This window comes from Phacochoerus africanus, chromosome 8 (genome assembly GCF_016906955.1).
Source record: "Phacochoerus africanus isolate WHEZ1 chromosome 8, ROS_Pafr_v1, whole genome shotgun sequence".
NCBI lineage: Eukaryota > Metazoa > Chordata > Mammalia > Artiodactyla > Suidae > Phacochoerus > Phacochoerus africanus.
The window spans coordinates 165,734,896-165,752,677 of NC_062551.1; the positions used below are offsets into that span (position 1 = coordinate 165,734,896).

The 17,782-nt window shown below is 44.7% G+C and overlaps 1 protein-coding gene across 1 annotated transcript in view; it reads left to right on the forward strand.

The window, feature by feature from the left end:
* Positions 1 to 5,225: 5,225 nt before the first annotated feature.
* Positions 5,226 to 17,782, forward strand: part of EIF2B3 (eukaryotic translation initiation factor 2B subunit gamma) — a 136,019-nt gene continuing 123,462 nt past the window's right edge. The window contains exons 1-3 of the mRNA XM_047789267.1: positions 5,226 to 5,305; positions 9,459 to 9,615; positions 15,818 to 15,963. Coding sequence (XP_047645223.1) covers positions 9,468 to 9,615; positions 15,818 to 15,963 — 294 coding nt within the window. The 5' untranslated portion in view covers positions 5,226 to 5,305; positions 9,459 to 9,467. The remainder of the gene's footprint in view (positions 5,306 to 9,458; positions 9,616 to 15,817; positions 15,964 to 17,782) is intronic.

The following is a 17,782-nucleotide window of genomic DNA, read 5'->3' on the forward strand; positions in this document are numbered from 1 at the left end:
CTTTAGCATCAACCAAACCAGATACCAAGCTGTACAAATAGTCATTGTATTCTTCACTGCCATATATTTGCAATAAAAAAATAAAGGAGGTGAAGGATCCAGTGTTGTCACTACAGTGGCTCAGGTTGCTGGCCAAGAATGTCTTTGAATGACAATACAATCATTTATTAAATCTTTGTCTTTGAGTACACATTTTTATATTTTAAGGGCCACACCCGTGGCATATGGAGATTTCCAGGCTCGGAGTCATCAGAGCTGTAGCCACCGGCCTACGCTACAACCACGGCAACGCGGGATCCAAGCCGCGTCTGTGACCTGCACCCCAGCTCACAGCAACGCTGGATCTTTAATCCAGTGAGCAAGGCCAGGGATCGAAGCTTAGTCCACATGGATGCTAGTCAGATTGTTAACCACCGAGCCACAAGGGGAACTCCCACAGTCTTTTTGATAGTTTACGTGATGAAATGGGAAGTACTCGTGTAACGGCTCCATTCACAGGAAAGAAGCATGTGAGCTGTCTCCAGCAAAGCCATCGCTTGACGTGTGAACTGCTGCTTCTTTCCCCGAACACTGTATTTACTTGAAAGAACAACCGTCAAACCATGGACAGAAAGTTATCAAAGTGAGTGAAGTAAGCCAGCCACTTGCTTCAAGGAAAACCGATAACAATGATAATAGCTGAGCTTTCCAGAGAGAATCAGAGGTTTGAAAAACTCATATTTGCCATCACAAGCTTGCCAGCATTCTTAAAGACTTTTCTTTTCTTTTTTTTTCTGTCTTTTGTCTTTTTTGTTGTTGTTGTTGTTGTTGTTGTTTTTGTTGCTATTTCTAGGACCCCTTCCCTCGGCATATGGAGGTTCCCAGGCTAGGGGTCGAATTGGAGCTGTAGCCGCCGGCCTACGCCAGAGCCACAGCAACTCGGGATCCGAGCCTCGTCTGCAACCTACACCACAGCTCACGGCAACGCCGGATCCTTAACCCACTGAGCAAGGGCAGGGACCGAACCCGCAACCTCATGGTTCCTAGCCGGATTTGTTAACCACTGCGCCACGACGGGAACTCCTTAAAGACTTTTCTGATGAGATTGGTGGTGCTATTAACAAGTGATTTTTAAAATGCTGTACGAGTCGACATTGGGACGATCTATATAACTTAGTGAACAAACATTTTTCAAGTGATCATTGCGTCAAGCTGCAAAATCATGTATACGTAAAATGCCGAAAGTGCAAGTACTATAACAGAGGTACAGAATGTTCATGGATATAAAAGATTCTATGTTGTAATGAATCTTTTTTTTAACAGACGACCACTTAATAAGTTTTGGTGTAGTATCAAAGAAGTATACCCGCAATTATCTGACAAAGGCTATTAAAACATCTCTCCCTTTTCCAGCTATGCATCTGTGTGAGGTCAGGTTTTCATTAACCAACACAACAGGTGACAACTGGTGGCAGAACTTAGCTGTTCTGTTCTAAGCCAGACATTAATGAGACGTGCAAGAAGGTGAAACCATGGTATTCTTCTATTTTTTTATTTTGAAAACATAGTTATGTTTTCATTAAAATGTTAGTATGTTACCATGTAATGGTTTTATTGTTTTTATTTCTAATGAATTAATATTTAAAAATTTTCTGTTTGAATTTTTAATATGGTCGATATCAACAGATACAATCTATACAAACAAAAGTTCTTTGGGGCCCCAATAATTTTTAAGAGTATAAAGGGTCCAGAGACCAAAAAGTTTGAGAATTGCTGCCCTAAGGGAAAAATTGAAAATGAGTTTAAACTGAAGCAGTCTCTCAACTACTTTCCTCACCTGTAGGAGAAAAATCCTCCAGTTCCCTGAAAACATTTGCTGGCTTAAACATGAGCATTTAAAATGGATGACAGGGGGTTCCCGTCGTAGCACAGGGGAAACAAACCCAACTAGGAATCATGAGGTTGTATGTTCGATCCCTGGCCTCACTCAGTGGGTTAAGGATCCAGCGTTGCCGTGAGCTGTGGTGTAGGTCAAAGATGTGGCTCGGATCCCCCGTTGCTGTGGCTGTGGTGCAGGCTGGCAGCTGAAGCTCCGATTCGACCCCGTGCCTGGGAACCTCCATATGCCATGAGTGCGGCCCTAAAAAGACAAAATAAAATAAAATAAAATGGATGACACATAAGAGGTTGAATGCAGTTCTCACTTCATAACTAGTTCTTACCTCGAAACAATACTATAATTCCCAAGGCTTCTGCTTGCTTAATACCAAAGAGAGAGAGAGTCTTGCTGCAGAAGCAAAGGGTGGTCAAGTTTCGGGTCTCTTGTAACCAAACCAATCGTTCCATGGCGCCCTTTTACCAACATACTTAGTGTTTTACTTGAGTTAAAATAAGTATCCAGGAATTCCCGTCGTGGCGCAGTGGTTAACGAATCCAACTAGGAACCATGAGGTTGCAGGTTCGGTCCCTGCCCTTGCTCAGTGGGTTAACGATCCGGCGTTGCCGTGAGCTGTGGTGTAGGTTGCAGAGGCGGCTCAGATCCCGTGTTGCTGTGGCTCTGGTGTAGGCCGGTGGCTACAGCTCCGATTCGACCCCTAGCCTGGGAACCTCCATATGCCGTGGGAGCGGCCCAAGAAATAGCAACAACAACAACAACAAAAAAGACAAAAAAAAAAGAATTAAAAAAATAAGTATCCAGTAACAACTCATCCCCAGTATCCCAAAGTGAAGGAGGATAGGCCGGTTTTATGGATATGGCTTCGAGACTTTTGTTTGTTTGTTTTTTGTTTTGTTTGGGTTTTTTTGGGCCACACCTGCAGCATAGGGAGGTTCCCAGGCCAGGGGTCGAATCAGCACTGCCCCACACTATAGTCACAGCAACTCGGTATCTGAGCCACGTCTGCGACAGCTCATGGCAACGCCGGATCCTTAACCCACTGAGCAAGGCCAGGGATCAAACCCGCATCCTCATGGATGCTAGTCAGATTCCTTTCCACTGAGCCATGATGGAAACTCCAGGACTTTTTTTAGTAGGTTCTGCACTGAGCGCCTATTCTTCTGACTGAAAGTCTGGGGAAAAGTACGAGTCTGGTGTTTCTCGGTTGCTGTATCTCCAGCATCAAGCATCCAAAACATTGGTTGGCATGTATCAGGCAGGCAATACATACTTTTGAATAAAGCAGTTTACTTTTATTGCAGAAATTAGACTCTACCTCATAAGTGGCAGGGAGCTAAAGCATTTTAGGGTTTAAGAGATGGAGAAAGAAAGAGGAAGCTTCCAAAAGATTAGGAAATTGCAGGAATGTGTGCGAAAGAGATAATGACCGTTGTTCCTGTTATCTATGTAGCTTAACAAACCACCCCAAAACTTCCTGTTTAAAACATCAAAAAAAATTTTATTATTATCTCTCACAATTGTTGGAGTTGTCTAGATGCAGCTGTTTGGGTTCTTTCATAGAGTTGCAGCCTCTTAAGCGGTCTCCGTGCTCCCAGGGAGTCTATTATCATTACAGCAACCGGTGATCCTTTCAAACCTGTCATACTGCTCCTCCTCCGCTTCCTTCAAGGTCCTCACAGTGGCATACGAGACCCCAGGGCTGGAGTTCCTGTTGTGGTGCAAAGGGAACTGCAGCATCTCTGGAGCTCAGGGATGCAGGTTCCATTCCCAGCCCGACATCCCAACGTAAGGATCCTGCTTTGCCACAGCTGCTCTGTAGGTTGAACCTGCAGCTGGCATTTGGTCCCTGAACCAGGAACTCCATATGCCCAAGGGGCAGCCAAAAAAGAAAAAAAAAAGACCCACAGGGTCTGAATTCTCCGCCCTCTCCTCCATTGCCTCTCTGACTTCCTTGGTCGTCATTCCTCTGCCCCACTTATTTTGCTTCAGCCATGTTGGCCTCTTTTATGTTCTTTGAACTTGCGGTCTCTCTTGAGGGCCTTTGAACTTGCTGACCACTCCGCTTGGAAGGCTTTTACTCAAAACATCCACCTGACTCACGCTCTTCAAGAAAATATCCACCTGACTCACGCTCTTCAAGATCTTGTTCGATGTCACCATCTCAGTGAGATCTTCCCTAATTCCACGTCCCCACCCGTTTTGATGGATTAAAGGCGGGTGTTTTCCACACCAAAATAGTCTGGTTTAGAAAAGCCAACGTTGAGTCCCCGTATTAGACATCACTGGACATGGAAAACCTTGGCAATCGTTGGCCTGCAAGGGATTTGGTGATTTCTCCACTGGGGAGCCCCACATCGCAGAGTGTGGTTGGGGCCCGATCCCAGAAGGACAATTGCCTTAAGGAAGAGACTGCGGCTGTTCCAGCCTGAGTTTCAAGGACCCCTGCACCGCGAGGGACACTCCCTGTGTTGCGGAAACCGCAAAAACCGTGGCAATGGAAGGAGACAAACAGCACTCAGATCTATGGAAAAGCAAGATTTATTCAGCACCGGTGCAGGCTCAGAGGAGACACCTCCAGAGTCTGAGCACCAGGTCTTTGTTCTCAGTAACTTTTACACACTACAAGGGCTTGATTTTCCCATGTAAGCATCCCGGACCTCCCCCCATCCCCAAGCAGACAGTGTTCCTCCCTAAGAAACTGAGCGAGTGGAGTTCCCGTCGTGGTGCAGTGGTTAACGAAACCAACTAGGAACCATGAGGTTGCGGGTTCGATCCCTGCCCTTGCTCAGTGGGTTAACGATCCGGCGTTGCTGTGAGCTGTGGTGTAGGTTGCAGACGCGGCTCAGATTCCGCGTTGCTGTGGCTCTGGTGTAGGCCGGTGGCTACAGCTCCGATTCCACCCCTAGCCTGGGAATCTCCATATGCTGCGGGAGCGGCCCAAGAAATAGCAAAAAGACCAAAAAAAAAAAAAAAAAAAGAAAAAAGAAACTGAGCGAGCAAGGTTACAGAAGCGGAACTGATAAGCAATGCTGGGTACCTGATTAGCAGGGCTGCTGGCTTGGACAGAGGGCACACAGTTGTTACATTATTACAAGAAGGGTAGTATAGTGACAGCACAGCTGAAAGGCTTGCAGCTGCCTTCTTAGCCAAGGGGTGGGGGTTGTTCTTTAGTTAGAACTCCATTTCACCTGGACATTGATGATATGTGAATGGACTTAAAGCCACAGGGAGCGCCGCCCGCCGCTCTCCTCAGTTCCTCCCGGCAGCGCGCTTCTGGCCGTCATCTATCATTCGGCGCTCATCCCTTCTCCGCGGGCCTGCCCGGCGCGTCCCATCGATCTGTTCGGCCATCGCGCGCCTGCGCCTTTGGGCTGTCAGGCAGCGGCGGCGTGGGGAGCTTTGGGAGCGGTGGCGGCGCGGCGACCCGAGGTAAAGCCGAAGCTTCTGCGCTGCCAGGCCGCGCGCGAGTTGGCTGGCCGGGGGAGCCGCGCGGTGGAGGCCGCCGAGCCCCGCTTCCCCGGAGGGAGGCGAGCTCCTGGAGCCCGGCCGAGCAGGGCCTGAGCGGGTGGCGGGGGCGCGGAGCCCCGGAGTTGCCGGCTGGAGCGCCTGCCCGACCTGGCCGCGGAGCCAAGTGCCCGAACTAGAAGGGCGCTCGGGGAGAATCCGAGCCAACCACCTTGTGCAACAGGTGGAGGAAACTGAGTTTCAGGGAGGGCAGGGTCTGCTAGAAGTCTCATCCAGTGAGCTTCAGACCCAGGGCCAGGCGCCCTGAGGACAGTGCCTGAGCTCTGTCCACTTAAGCCCTTTGTTCATTGATGCTGTTTAGTTGTTTAAGTGCAAGACAGTGGAATACAAAGAGGAATGCAGTAAGGTCTCGCTGAGAGGATAACTATGATATGATGTTTTATCTTGCCAGTTTTCGAAGGGAGAAGGCAGTGAGTGCTCTGACGGAGGCAGGTCTGGGATGCCATGAACACCCTCTCTTAAAACTTGGGTGGCTAATGAATCTTTGCCTTGATTCCCATCGTCCAGAGTCATGGCAGTGACATTGAGACATTTGACGGCTTGCCTGGTGTCATGGAAAGTCATGTTCATGAGGACCACCCGGGCCTCATGGGGAGCAGGAACCTCAGATCGAGGTGACCTGGGTTCTGATGTCACTTCTGCACGTTTGAACTTGACTCTTACATGGGGTTGTTGTGAGGGTCACAGGTGCTTATTCCACAAACACTGATTGAGAGCCTGGCCAGGTGCTGGGAATACAGGGATGACAGTCAGGGAACTCGCAGGCAATAGCAAGTGGATGATAAAGCTTGTAAAGGCAGAGATGCTGTGTACATAGCAGAGTGGAAGCATCTAAGGGGAAAGGAGTTAGTTACTTCTACCAGGAGCGTGGGAAGGGTTAGGAATGGCTTTTTAGGCAAGATGATTCTTGAACTGAGTCTTAAAAGTTTAATAGGTGATTACATACAGGAGAAGGGCCGCTTAGGAAGCAAGAATAGCAATACAGGGACCAGAATTACGCAACATCGTGGTTCAGTTGGCACAGAAGCCTTTCATGATCTGTCTAATAATATCAAACATGGATACAATGCTTGTCACGGGATTAACATTATTTTGTGTGTTTTACGTAGATTAACTCATTTAATATTTACCCTGTGAAGTAGAAACTAATTATCCTTATCTTAGAAAATTCAGAAAACACAAAGGCGAGGGAAGAGGGAGTGGGGTGGACTGGGAGTTTGGATTTAGTAGATGCAAACTATTACATTTAGAATGGATCAGCATGAGGTCCCTCTGTACAGCACAGGGAACTGTATCCAGTCTCTTGGCACAGACCATGATGGAAGATAATATAAGAAAGGGAGTGCGTGTATGCGTATGACTGGGTCACTTTCTGTACTGCAGACATTGGCACAATATGGTAAATCAACTACACTTTAATAAAAAATAGTAATAAAAAAAGAAAGTTAAAACAGAGGCTTGGAAAAGTTATGTAGTTTACCACGGATCACACAGCTAATTCATGGTAGAACTAGAATTCAAACCCAGGCAGTCTGGTTTAAGGGTCTGGGAATTGAACCACCAGGCTCCCTTCTAGAATCTGAGGACGATAGAGTTTTAAATGTCAGGCTCCTGGTTACATCACCTGTAAGTGGTAGAACCATAACTCTGACTCAGGTCTTTTAACTCTTAAGGACCTGGTGCTCTTTTCATAATACTATCAGATGTTATGGGAGTTATGTAGTGCCAGATTGAAGTTAAATTCCAATTTGAAGGGAGTTCCGTTCGTGGCTCAGCGGTTAATGAACCCGACTGGGATCCATGAGGTTGTGGGTTCAGTCCCTGGCCCCACTCAGTGAGTTAAGGATCTGCCGTTGCCACGAGCTGTGGTGTAGGTTGCAGACACAGCTCGGATCCTGCATTGCGGTGGCTGTGGCGTAGGCCAGCAGCTGTGGCTCAGATTAGACCCTTAGCCTGGGAATTCCATGTGCCACAGGTGTGGCCCTAAAAAGCAAAACAAAAAATTTTCCAATTTGAGGCTATGCTTGCTAGAATCCAGATTGCCATGTCGTCAGAGTTCCCATTGTGGCTCAGCGGTTAATGGACCCAGCCAGCATCCATGAGGAGTCAGGTTCAGTCCCTGGCCTTACTCAGTGGGTTAAGGATCCGCCGTTGCCATGAGCTGTGGTGTAGGTCGCAGCTGCGGCTCAGATCCCGTGTTGCTGTGGCTGTGGCGTAGGCTGGCGGCTACAGCTCCAATTCGACCCCTAGCCTGGAAACCTCCTTATGCCACAGGTGAGACCCTAAAAAGACAAAAAGGCAAACAAAACAAATTACCATATCTTTAAATCGTGGGTGTTGTATAAGAGTTTCCACTTTGTGTTTGTGTGTATAGGGTGAGAGTGTTAGGTACTGACGTGGGGAACCCAAGACTGATCAAAATTATGGTAAAGGTGCAACAGTATTTGGCAGTTTGGTGTTAAAATAAATTATTTTTCCTGAACATTAAATTTCATTTTTGTATTTAAAAGGTTACGTCATTTGTTGTAAATTAAAGAGCACATTTATTTTAAATCAGTAAGGACTTAGGACCTTTTAATGTGCCTCTCTTTTGTGGTAGCTACTATTTTTTTTTTCTTTTTGCCATGTCGGTGGCATGTGGCACTTCCTGGGTTAGGGATGGAACCCAAGCCACAGCACCAGCAACATGGTGCAGTGACAATACTGGATCCTTAGCCCACTGTGCCACAAGGGAACTCCATTAAGAGATTTTTTTTGAATGTCACACAAGCTCATTTATTACTTGAGTTTGAAGAAAAGAAATTAATTTGGTTTTTTGTCATTGTTGTTTTGTCTTTTGTCTTTTTAGGGCCACACCTGTGGCATATGGAAGTTCCCAGGCTAGGGGTCCAATCAGAGCTGTAGCTGATGGCCTATACCACAGCCACAGCAATTCGGGATCCGAGCTGTGTCTGTGACCTACACCACAGCTCTCGGCAACACCAGATCGTTAACCCACTGAGCAAGGCCAGGGGTCGAACCCGCATCCTCATGGATGCCAGTTGGGTTTGCTAATGGCTGAGCCACAGTGGGAACGCCAAAAGAAATGAATTTGGTTTGTTTCTACAATTGGGCTCTGCAAATCTAGGTTAGTGCCATCTTTCATGTTGGGGATCATGACAGGATGGGAGCAGATGGCTGAATTATTAAAGGAATCTTAAGTCATTTCATACTTTTCAGAGATCTAATGTGCTTGTATTTTTGTTATTAATTCTAGTCAGTTTTAAATTTTTTGAAGGAATAAGAATTCACATATCAGGAGCTAACTTGATAAAACTCATACTCTTTTAGGAGTCAGCTCGAGCATTGCTTTCTTATAAAGCTTTCCTTGTCTTTTCTAGGAAGACTTGGGTGTTACCATCACTGTATATGCCTACTTCGTCTTGGATAGATCCCTGCCAGGGCATTACTGAGTGTATATTGCAATTTACTGCATTTGCCTTCACTTAATTGTGAGCAACTCAAGGACAATGGCCAAATTTTATTTTATTTTTTTTTTGTCTTTTGTCTTTTCAGGACCACACCCGCAGCATATGGAGGTTCCCAGGCTAGGGGTCTAATCGGAGCTGTAGCCGCTGGCCTATGCCACAGTCACAGCAATGCAGGATCTGAGCAGAGTCTGCGACCTACACCACAGCATGTGGCAATGCCAGATCCTTAACCCACTGAGCGAGGCCAGGGATCAAACCCGCAACCTCATGGTTCCTAGTTGGATTCGTTTCCACTGTGCCACAACGGGAACTCCCCAAGTTTTTTTTTTTTTTTTTTGATTCATTTCCTTCCTCCAGCTCATCTCCCCAGGCTGGAGCTGAGAGTTTTTATCATTGAGTAAGAGAATAGGATAATTGTGATGTTTATATTGCAGCTAAGGAGACTCTTTATTCATTCTGGTTATGGAGTTGGAGGTGATGGATTTGACACAAGTGGATTTTAATAACCTAAATAAAAATAGGGTCAATACTGTATGTGTTTTGATTTTTGTTACTTTTTTGTCTTTTTTTTTTCTGTGTTATTGCAGCTTGTAAAAATGGAATTTCAGGCAGTAGTAATGGCAGTTGGAGGGGGATCTCGGATGACAGACCTGACTTCCAGTATTCCCAAACCTCTGCTTCCAGTCGGGAACAAACCTTTAATATGGTACCCATTGAACCTGCTGGAACGTGTTGGATTTGAAGGTGAGTTCTGGCAATGAGGTGGACTCTTACAACTTTTAGGGGTTTTCCTCTTTATGAGGGTGAGAGAGGATGAATACAAGAAGACCAGGACTCAAGGATGGCTGGAGACTGGCCTCTTTACATTAGGAACTTGGGAGCACCCTGCGGCTGTGCGGAAACGGTTAATTGTTCTAAGTGTTACTCTGTTAGAGCTGCTCTCCCCGTGATCCAAGGTGAACGTTGAAAGGATGTCAGCGTGTATGGTATGAAGCACACAAGTGCCTCACAGTCAGGGACATTTCTTGCTGAGAACCTGTATGTGCCGGGGGGTATGTCAAGCACGGAGTTACAGAATTGAAGAGAAACTCAGGCCCTGATTTCTAGAACCTTAGAGTCTAGTGGAGAGATACACATGTAAACTGATTATCGTTGTGTGACGAGAGAAACGTTACAACAGAGACACATTATGAGTGCTTGTTATAAGGAAGTTGTTGCTTCTGCTTGAGGGACTCAGAGAAGGCTTTACAGAGTAGCTGACCCTTGAATTGAATCCCTCTCTCTCTCTCTCTCTCTCTTTTTTTTTTTTTTGGTCTTTTTAGGGCCATGCCCACAGTATGTGGAGGTTCCCAGGCTAGGGGTCAAATTGGAGCTACAGCTGCTGGCCTATACCCCAGCTGCAGCAATGCAGGATCCGAGCCGTGTCTGCAACCTACACCACAGCTCACGGCAACACCAGGTCCTTAACCCACGGTGCGAGGCCAGGAATTGAACCCGAAACCTCATGGACACTAGTCAGACTCACTTCCACTGAGCCACAATGGAACTCCCTGAATTGAGTCTTGAAAAGTAGATTACCAGATTGACCACCAGTGAGGAGAGTGCAGTCCGTACAGAAGGAACAACAGACATATGCAGAGAGAGAGCCATGATCGGCCCAGCATGTCCTGCAGCTGCTTTGCGTTTGACGTGGCTGTAATAGCAAGTGCAGTGGGGCGGAGTAGAGCTAATGCGAGAGCTGAACAGGGGTCAGGCTGTGAAGGGCCTCGTAGTCCATGCTGAGGAATTTAGATTTGGTTCCCTGAAAGCGGTGGGAACCTGGTGAAAGGCTTAAACTGAGGTGTAATAATTGGTATTTCAGTTACTCTAAGTCCTTTGCATCTTTATATAAATTTTGGAATTGGCTTGTAATTTTCTATGAAAAAGGGTTGCTGGCGTTTTTCCACTGAGATTAAATTGATCCACAGATCAGAAGGAAGAGAATTCCCGTCTTAGCAACAGTGAGTCTTCTGACCTAGGAACGTGGTATATCTCTCCACTTATTTAGGTCTTTTGTAATTTTTCTCAGTAGTGTTTTATGGTTTCCAGTGTACAGGACTTACACATGTTTTGTTAGATTTACTTCTAAGTAGTTGATATTTTTGATGCTGTCATAAATGGTAATTATTAAATTCCAATTTCCAGAAGTTTGTTGCTAGTACATAAAAATTCAGTTTTTATGCTGACCTTGCATCCTGCAGCTTTGCTAAATGCACTTATTTTTTCAAGTGCTAAGAACTTTTACCAAGATAGACCATATTTTTGGGGAAAAAGTAGGTTTTAATAAATTTATAAGGATTAAAATCGTACAAAATATATTCTCTGACCACAGGAGAGTTAAATTAGAAATCAATAACAGAAAGATAGCAAGAGAATCCCTAAGTATTTAGAAATTAAATCACATGTTTCTACATAATTCAAAGAATAAATCATAAGATAAATTTAGGAAATATTTTGAACTTACTGAAAATGAAAATTCAGTGTATTAAAATTTGAGGTATAGCTAAAGCAGTATTTAGAGGACATTCTGTAGCATTACGTACTCTTAGAAAAGAAGAAATGTCTCAAATTATCATCTAAGCTTCTTTGACAAACGAGAAAAAGAGGAGCAAATGAAACAAATAAGTAGAAGGGAAGGGAGTTCAGAGTTCCCATCGTGGTGCAGCAGAAACGAATCCGACTAGGAACCATGAGGTTGTGAGTTCAATCCCTGGCCTTGCTCAGTGGGTTAAGGATCCGGCGTGGCCGTGAGCTGTGGTGTAGGTTGCAGACGCGGCTCGGATCCCGCATTGCTGTGGCTATTGTGTAGGCCGGCAGCTGTAGCTCTGATTAGACCCCTAGCTTGGGAACCTCCATATGCCTCGGGCACAGCCCTAGAAAAAGCAAAAAGACCAAAAAAAAAAAAAAAAAAGGAAAGGAATTCCCTTGTGGCTCAGCAGTACTCAACCCAACTAATATCCATGAGGATGTGGGTTCAATCCCTGGCCTTGCTCAGTGGATTAAACAATCTGGCGTTGCTGTGAACTGGGGTGTAGGTCATAGATGTGGCTTGGATCTGGTGTTGCTGTGTCTGTGGTGTAGGCTGGTGGCTGTGACTCCAATTCGACCCCTAGCCTGGGAACTTCCATATGCCCTGGATGCTGTTCAAAAAAAAAAAAAAGTAGAAAGGAGATAAAAATAATAAAAGCAGAAATAAATGAAATAGAAACCAAAAGCCTTCAAGAAAATCAGTAAAACCAAAAGATATTCTTTGAAAAAAAAATCAATAAAATTGTTAAAAGTCTAGTTAGACTGATCAGAAAGAGGGGAAAAGGCATAAATTAATAATAGCAGAAATGAGAGAGAAGACATCACTACAGATCCTACAGACATTAAAAAGATAATAAATGAGTATTGTGTACAGCTTTATGGTAATAAATTTGACAACTCAGATTTGCATTTTAAAAAATTGCTTTGAGGAGTTCCCGTCATGGCTCAGTGATTAACGAATCCGACTCGGAACCATGAGGTTGCGGGTTCGGTCATCCCTGGCCTCAGTGGGTTAAGGATCTGGTGTTGCTGTGAGCTGTGGTGTAGGTCACAGACGTGACTCGGATCTGGCGTTGCTGTGGCTGTGGCGTAGACCTCTAGCCTGGGAACCTCCATATGCCGTGGGTGTGGCCCTGAAAAAACAGAATAAATAGATAAATAAATAAATAAAAATTTAAAAATTGCTTTGAAAGCCGAGCTGTGTAAAGAATCAGTTTGAAGGAGTCAAGACTGTAAGCAGGGGGACGAGTTAGAGATTGATAGAAAAGTCCATGCTAGCAGTGAAGAGGGCCTGAACTGAGCATTGGCGCTAAGGACGGAGAAGCGGGGATATTTGAGAAAGGTAGAGATTAATGGGGAGAGGTAGCAGAAAGAGAGGGAAGAGTTCCTTCTACTTTTTGCTTGAGTGACTGGTGTAGACGGGGATGCAAGTAGTCAGGAGAGGAAATACGTGACAAGGACTAGGTGTTAGTGAAGAGACCGCGAGTTCGGCTTTGGCCACAGTGAATTCGAGGTGTTAGAGCAAATCAGAACGCCAGATAGAGGTGGTGCCAGATTCTGGGCCCCGGGCTTGTGATCTAGTGTTCATTCCACTCCTACCTTTTTGAGACAGACGCATGAATCATTCTGTGCAGTAGTCTGTATGACATTGATATTAAGAGATGTGTTTTAGAAAAGATTTTCTGGAGTTCCTTTTGTGGCTCAGTGGGTTACAAACCTGCCTAGTATCTGTGAAGATGCAGCTTTAGTCCCTGGCCTCACTCAGTGAGTTAAGGACCTGGTGTTGCTGTGAGCTGCAGTGTAGGTTGCAGACATGGCTCAGATCCCACATGGCTGTGGCTGTGGTGTAGGCCTGTAGCTGTAGCTCTGATTCGATCCTTAGCCTGGGAACTTCCATATGCCGCGGGTGTGGCCCCCCCCCCACCAAAGAGAAAAGATTCTCTTTTTAGAGCTCAATTTCACGGGTGAAGGACACATCTTCATACTTTTAAACAGCCTACTTTCCTTTAATAAGTTCTTGTGTATTCGTCATATATGTTTTGTTTTTTTTTTCCTTTTTGCTCTTGCTGTATCTGTAGTTATGCTTAGGGGTGGCCTTTTTCAGTTTATTTATTTATTTATTTCATCTTTTCTGGGGCCACACCCACAGCATATGGAGGTTCCCAGGGTAGGGGTCGAATTGGAGCTATAGTCGCTGGCCTACGCCACAGCCACAGCAACGTCAGATCTGAGCCGCGTCTGTGACCTACACCACAGCTCACGGCAACTCCGGATCCTTAACCCACTGAGCGAGGCCAGGGATCAAACCAGCAACCTCGTGGGCCCTAGTCAGTTTTGTTTCCACTGAGCCACGACGGGAACTCCTTTTTTCAGTATATTTAATACCCCTTGTATAGATAATTCCTTCTCACTGAGGGGCACTCAGAATTTGGAGAGTGTCTCCTAAACATAGGATTCTGGAGTTGAACAATCACGTCTGAATTCACTGTTTTTATTGTTCATGGTTTTAGAGGAGTTAGCACAGCCCCGCTTACAATTAGTCTCTCTCCCCACAGAAAGGTCCTGGTCCAATTATTAGACTGACTCTGCCATGTCTATAGTTAAAACGTCCTCTCCAGCCTATGGAAGTGTCACCTTTTCTTTGAAATCCCAAACAGTATCAGTCACCCTGTCCTCTATGCTTTCATCACACTTTGTTTTTCTCAGTGCCTCTCAAGGCCTGCTTTATGCTGTAGTTAGTGACACGGGAGACTGATCTCCCTGAGAGCAGGTACTGTGTCTAATCCATCTTTGTCACATCAGCATTTTATTTTTTATTTTGTTTGTTTGTTTTTGTTTTTGTCTTCTTAGGGCCGCACCCACGGCATATGGAGGTTCCCAGGCTAGGGATCCAGTCAGAGCTGTAGCTGCCAGCCTGCACCGCAGCTCCAGCAACGCAGGATCCGAGCTGCGTCTACGACCTACACCACGGCTCACGGCAACGCCAGATCCTTAACCCACTGAGCGAGGCCAGGGACCAAACCTGCAACCTCAGGGTTCCTAATCGGATTCATTTCTGCTGCGCCACGACGGGAACTCCCCACCTCAGCGTTTTACATAGAGTATGTTCTCTAGGGATTTTTGTTGGTCTTGAATTCATCCTGACCCACCTCAGAGGCCATCCCTTCCAGGAAGCCTTCCTTAATTCATCATTTCCATGTCTCATTTCTCCATGTTACATTTCTTAAGAATAGGGACCATGTTTAGTTCATTTTTGAATTCTCAGTGCCTCTTTGTCCTTTATATATTAAATGTATTTGTGTCTATTAGTTGAATAAATGAGTTAGTGACTGAAAAAAAGCCAAGGGGGAAAGGAAGAAAAAGAAGGTGGAAGTTGAAGTTATTTGAAAGAGGAAGAAAGAGGAAGAGAGAAGAGAGCAGGAAAGAATTATTATAGCGAAAGGGAAAGAATTGAGCGCTGCCATGGAACAAGCAGTGGAAATTGTTCTACTTTAGAGGCGCTAAAACCTGATCTTCAGGCACCAGCCACACATGTTCTATTGCAGTGGCTTACATTTCCCTGCCAAAGATCCATGACAAAGCCCCAGGTTTTTTCTGTTTAGTTGATAGCTACATGGATAAGGTGAAGACACGATTATAATGTGGAAATTGACTATCACTGCATTCATTGTGGTCTTCCGTAAAGCCCTAAAGTCTGGCTGGTGGGAAGTAATGATAACAACTCTTTCTTTGTAGTGATTGAAGATTTAAAATGTGATCCCACTTGTATATGCTTTGATAAATGCTCTTCTGAATTCTTTATGTCAGAAAGAAGTGGTGTGTAATGAAGTGTGGGTCCTGGAGTTCCCATTGTGGCTCAGCGGTAATGAACCCAACTAGTATCCATGGGGATGTGGGTTCGATCCCTGGCCTTGTTCAGTGGGTTAAGGGTCTGGCCTTGCCGTGAGCTGTAGGTCGCAGACACAGCTCAGATCCCTAGTCGCTGTGGCTGTGGTGTAGGCCAGCAGTTGCAGCTCTGATTCTACCCTTAGCATGGGAACTTCCATGTGCCAAGGGTGTGGCCCTCAAAAAGAAAAAAATAATAAGAAAAAAAGAGTGGGTCCTATTGATACAAGATCTGAATTTTATCTTAGATCTGTTGCTTGTTAGTTTCATGTACCCTGAACAAAGTCACCTCATACTTAGTCTAATTTCCTCATTTGTAAAATGAGATTGCTGTAGAATTGATAGAGTGCATGTAAAATACATTGCAAAGTCTCAGTAGTATTTGCTGTGATTATTAAATCTAGAAATAGACCAAATCTAATTGAAATAGTGTAACCATTGTCTAAGTGAATGAGAGTTTTGCATTTCTCCTTCTTTTCTTTTCATGCTGTAGAAGTCATTGTCATTACAACCAGGGACGTCCAAAAGGCTCTGTGTGCAGACCTCAAGATGAAAGTGAAGCTAGATATTGTGTGTATTGCCGATGACGCTGACATAGGAACTGCAGATTCTCTGCGCTACATATATCAGAAACTTAAGGTGAAAAACTGTTTCTTGATTTTCATTGTTTATTGAAGATACATATCATCTTATGTTTACCCAATGCATTGCAGTTTACCGTGCTTTTTTTTTTTCCTTTTTAGGGCCACACCCACAGCATGTGGAGGTTCTCAGGCTAAGGGCTGAATCAGAGCTGCAGCTGCTGGCCTACGCCTCAACCGCAGCAACTCGGGATCCGAGCCACATCTGCAACCTACACCACAGCTCACGGCAAGGCCAGATCCTTAACCCACTGAGCAAGTCTAGGGATCAAACCCGAATCCTCATGGATACTAGTTGGGTTCATTACTGCTGAGCCACAACAGGAACTCCTACAGTGCTTTTAAAAAATGTATCCTTTTCTTCTTTTTTCTTTTTTTTTTTTTTTTTTTTGGCCATGCTTGTGGCATGTGGAAGTTCCCAGGTTAGGGATTGAACCCATGCCACAGCAGTGGCCTGAGCCACTGCAGTGACAGTGCTAGATCCTTAACCCACTGTCACAAGCTAACTCCCTGAAAATACATATTCTTGCCTCACATACTTTGTTGCCCATGTTTCAACTGCTTTTTCTTTTGATTATTTGTGAAGATTTAGACACTTAATTGTCACAATCACTAGTTTCCAATATTTTCAGTCATAGTACATCTTTATAAAAAAGATATACTTTAGATGTACTTCCAAAGATTCCAATTATATCAAGTTCACAAAAAAAGGAAAATTAATATATAATAGTAAAAATCAGAAAAGCAGTTGACCGTGGATGAGAGATTCACTGGAAAGAAGTACAAAGGAACTTTCAAAAATGTCAGATCCCCCACATGACAGTATTTGAATGTTTAGTCTCCTTTGATTAAGGAACTACCATGGGCATAATGGATATGAGGATACAGTCTCTCAAATGGCCTGTGGCCCAGAAACTGAGAAAGATCCACTGTAAACTGTTCTAAAATTATGTCCTTTGGAGAAAATTCATTCTGTGTGATGTTACCATCTTGTTCGAATTGGGGGGCAAAATTTCTCCTGCTATTTCTGGTGGCTGCAAATAGATGTATTAATATTTTCAACCTACCTTTTCACTAAAGAACAAAAAAGTTAGTGTAGTTATGTACGTGGCCTTTCTCTCCCTTTATTGGGAAATAATTTATACATCGTAAAGATAACTTACACACAGTGAAAGACATAGGTGTTAAGTATATAGTTCCATGAGTTTTGACAAATATGTACACACAGGCTATCGTACGCAAACCTGGAGCACTTCCGTCCCTTGGGAAGGTCCTTTGTGCTTTGTTTTCGTCAGTCCACCACCTGCAGTCTCTGCCGTTCTGGTTTCTGTCACCGTATAGTTTGCTTGTTCATGAACTAGGTGTAAATGGAATCATATAATTTCACTCTGGTTTCTTTTGTTCAATGTAGTATTTTTCAAACTCATTCATATTATTGCAAGTATAACTAGTTTGTTCTTTTTATTGCTGCGTAGTATTCCATGGAATAAGTATACCACTAATTACCCATTTTTCTGTTGATGGTCATTTGGATTGTTCCTAATTTTTAGATATTATGAGCAAAACTGTTATGAGCATTGTTCTGCACGTCTTTCTGTGAAAATATTCTAGGTCGGAGTTCCTGTCGTGGCTCGGTGGTTAACGAATCCAACTTGGAACCATGAGGTTGTGGGTTCGATCCCTGGCCTTGCTCAGTGGGTTAAGGATCCAGCGTTGCCATGAGCTCTGGTGTAGGTTGCAGACGCAGCTCAGATCCCACATTGCTGTGGCTGTGGTGTAGGCCGGCAGCCATACCTCCAATTCAACCCCTAGCCTGG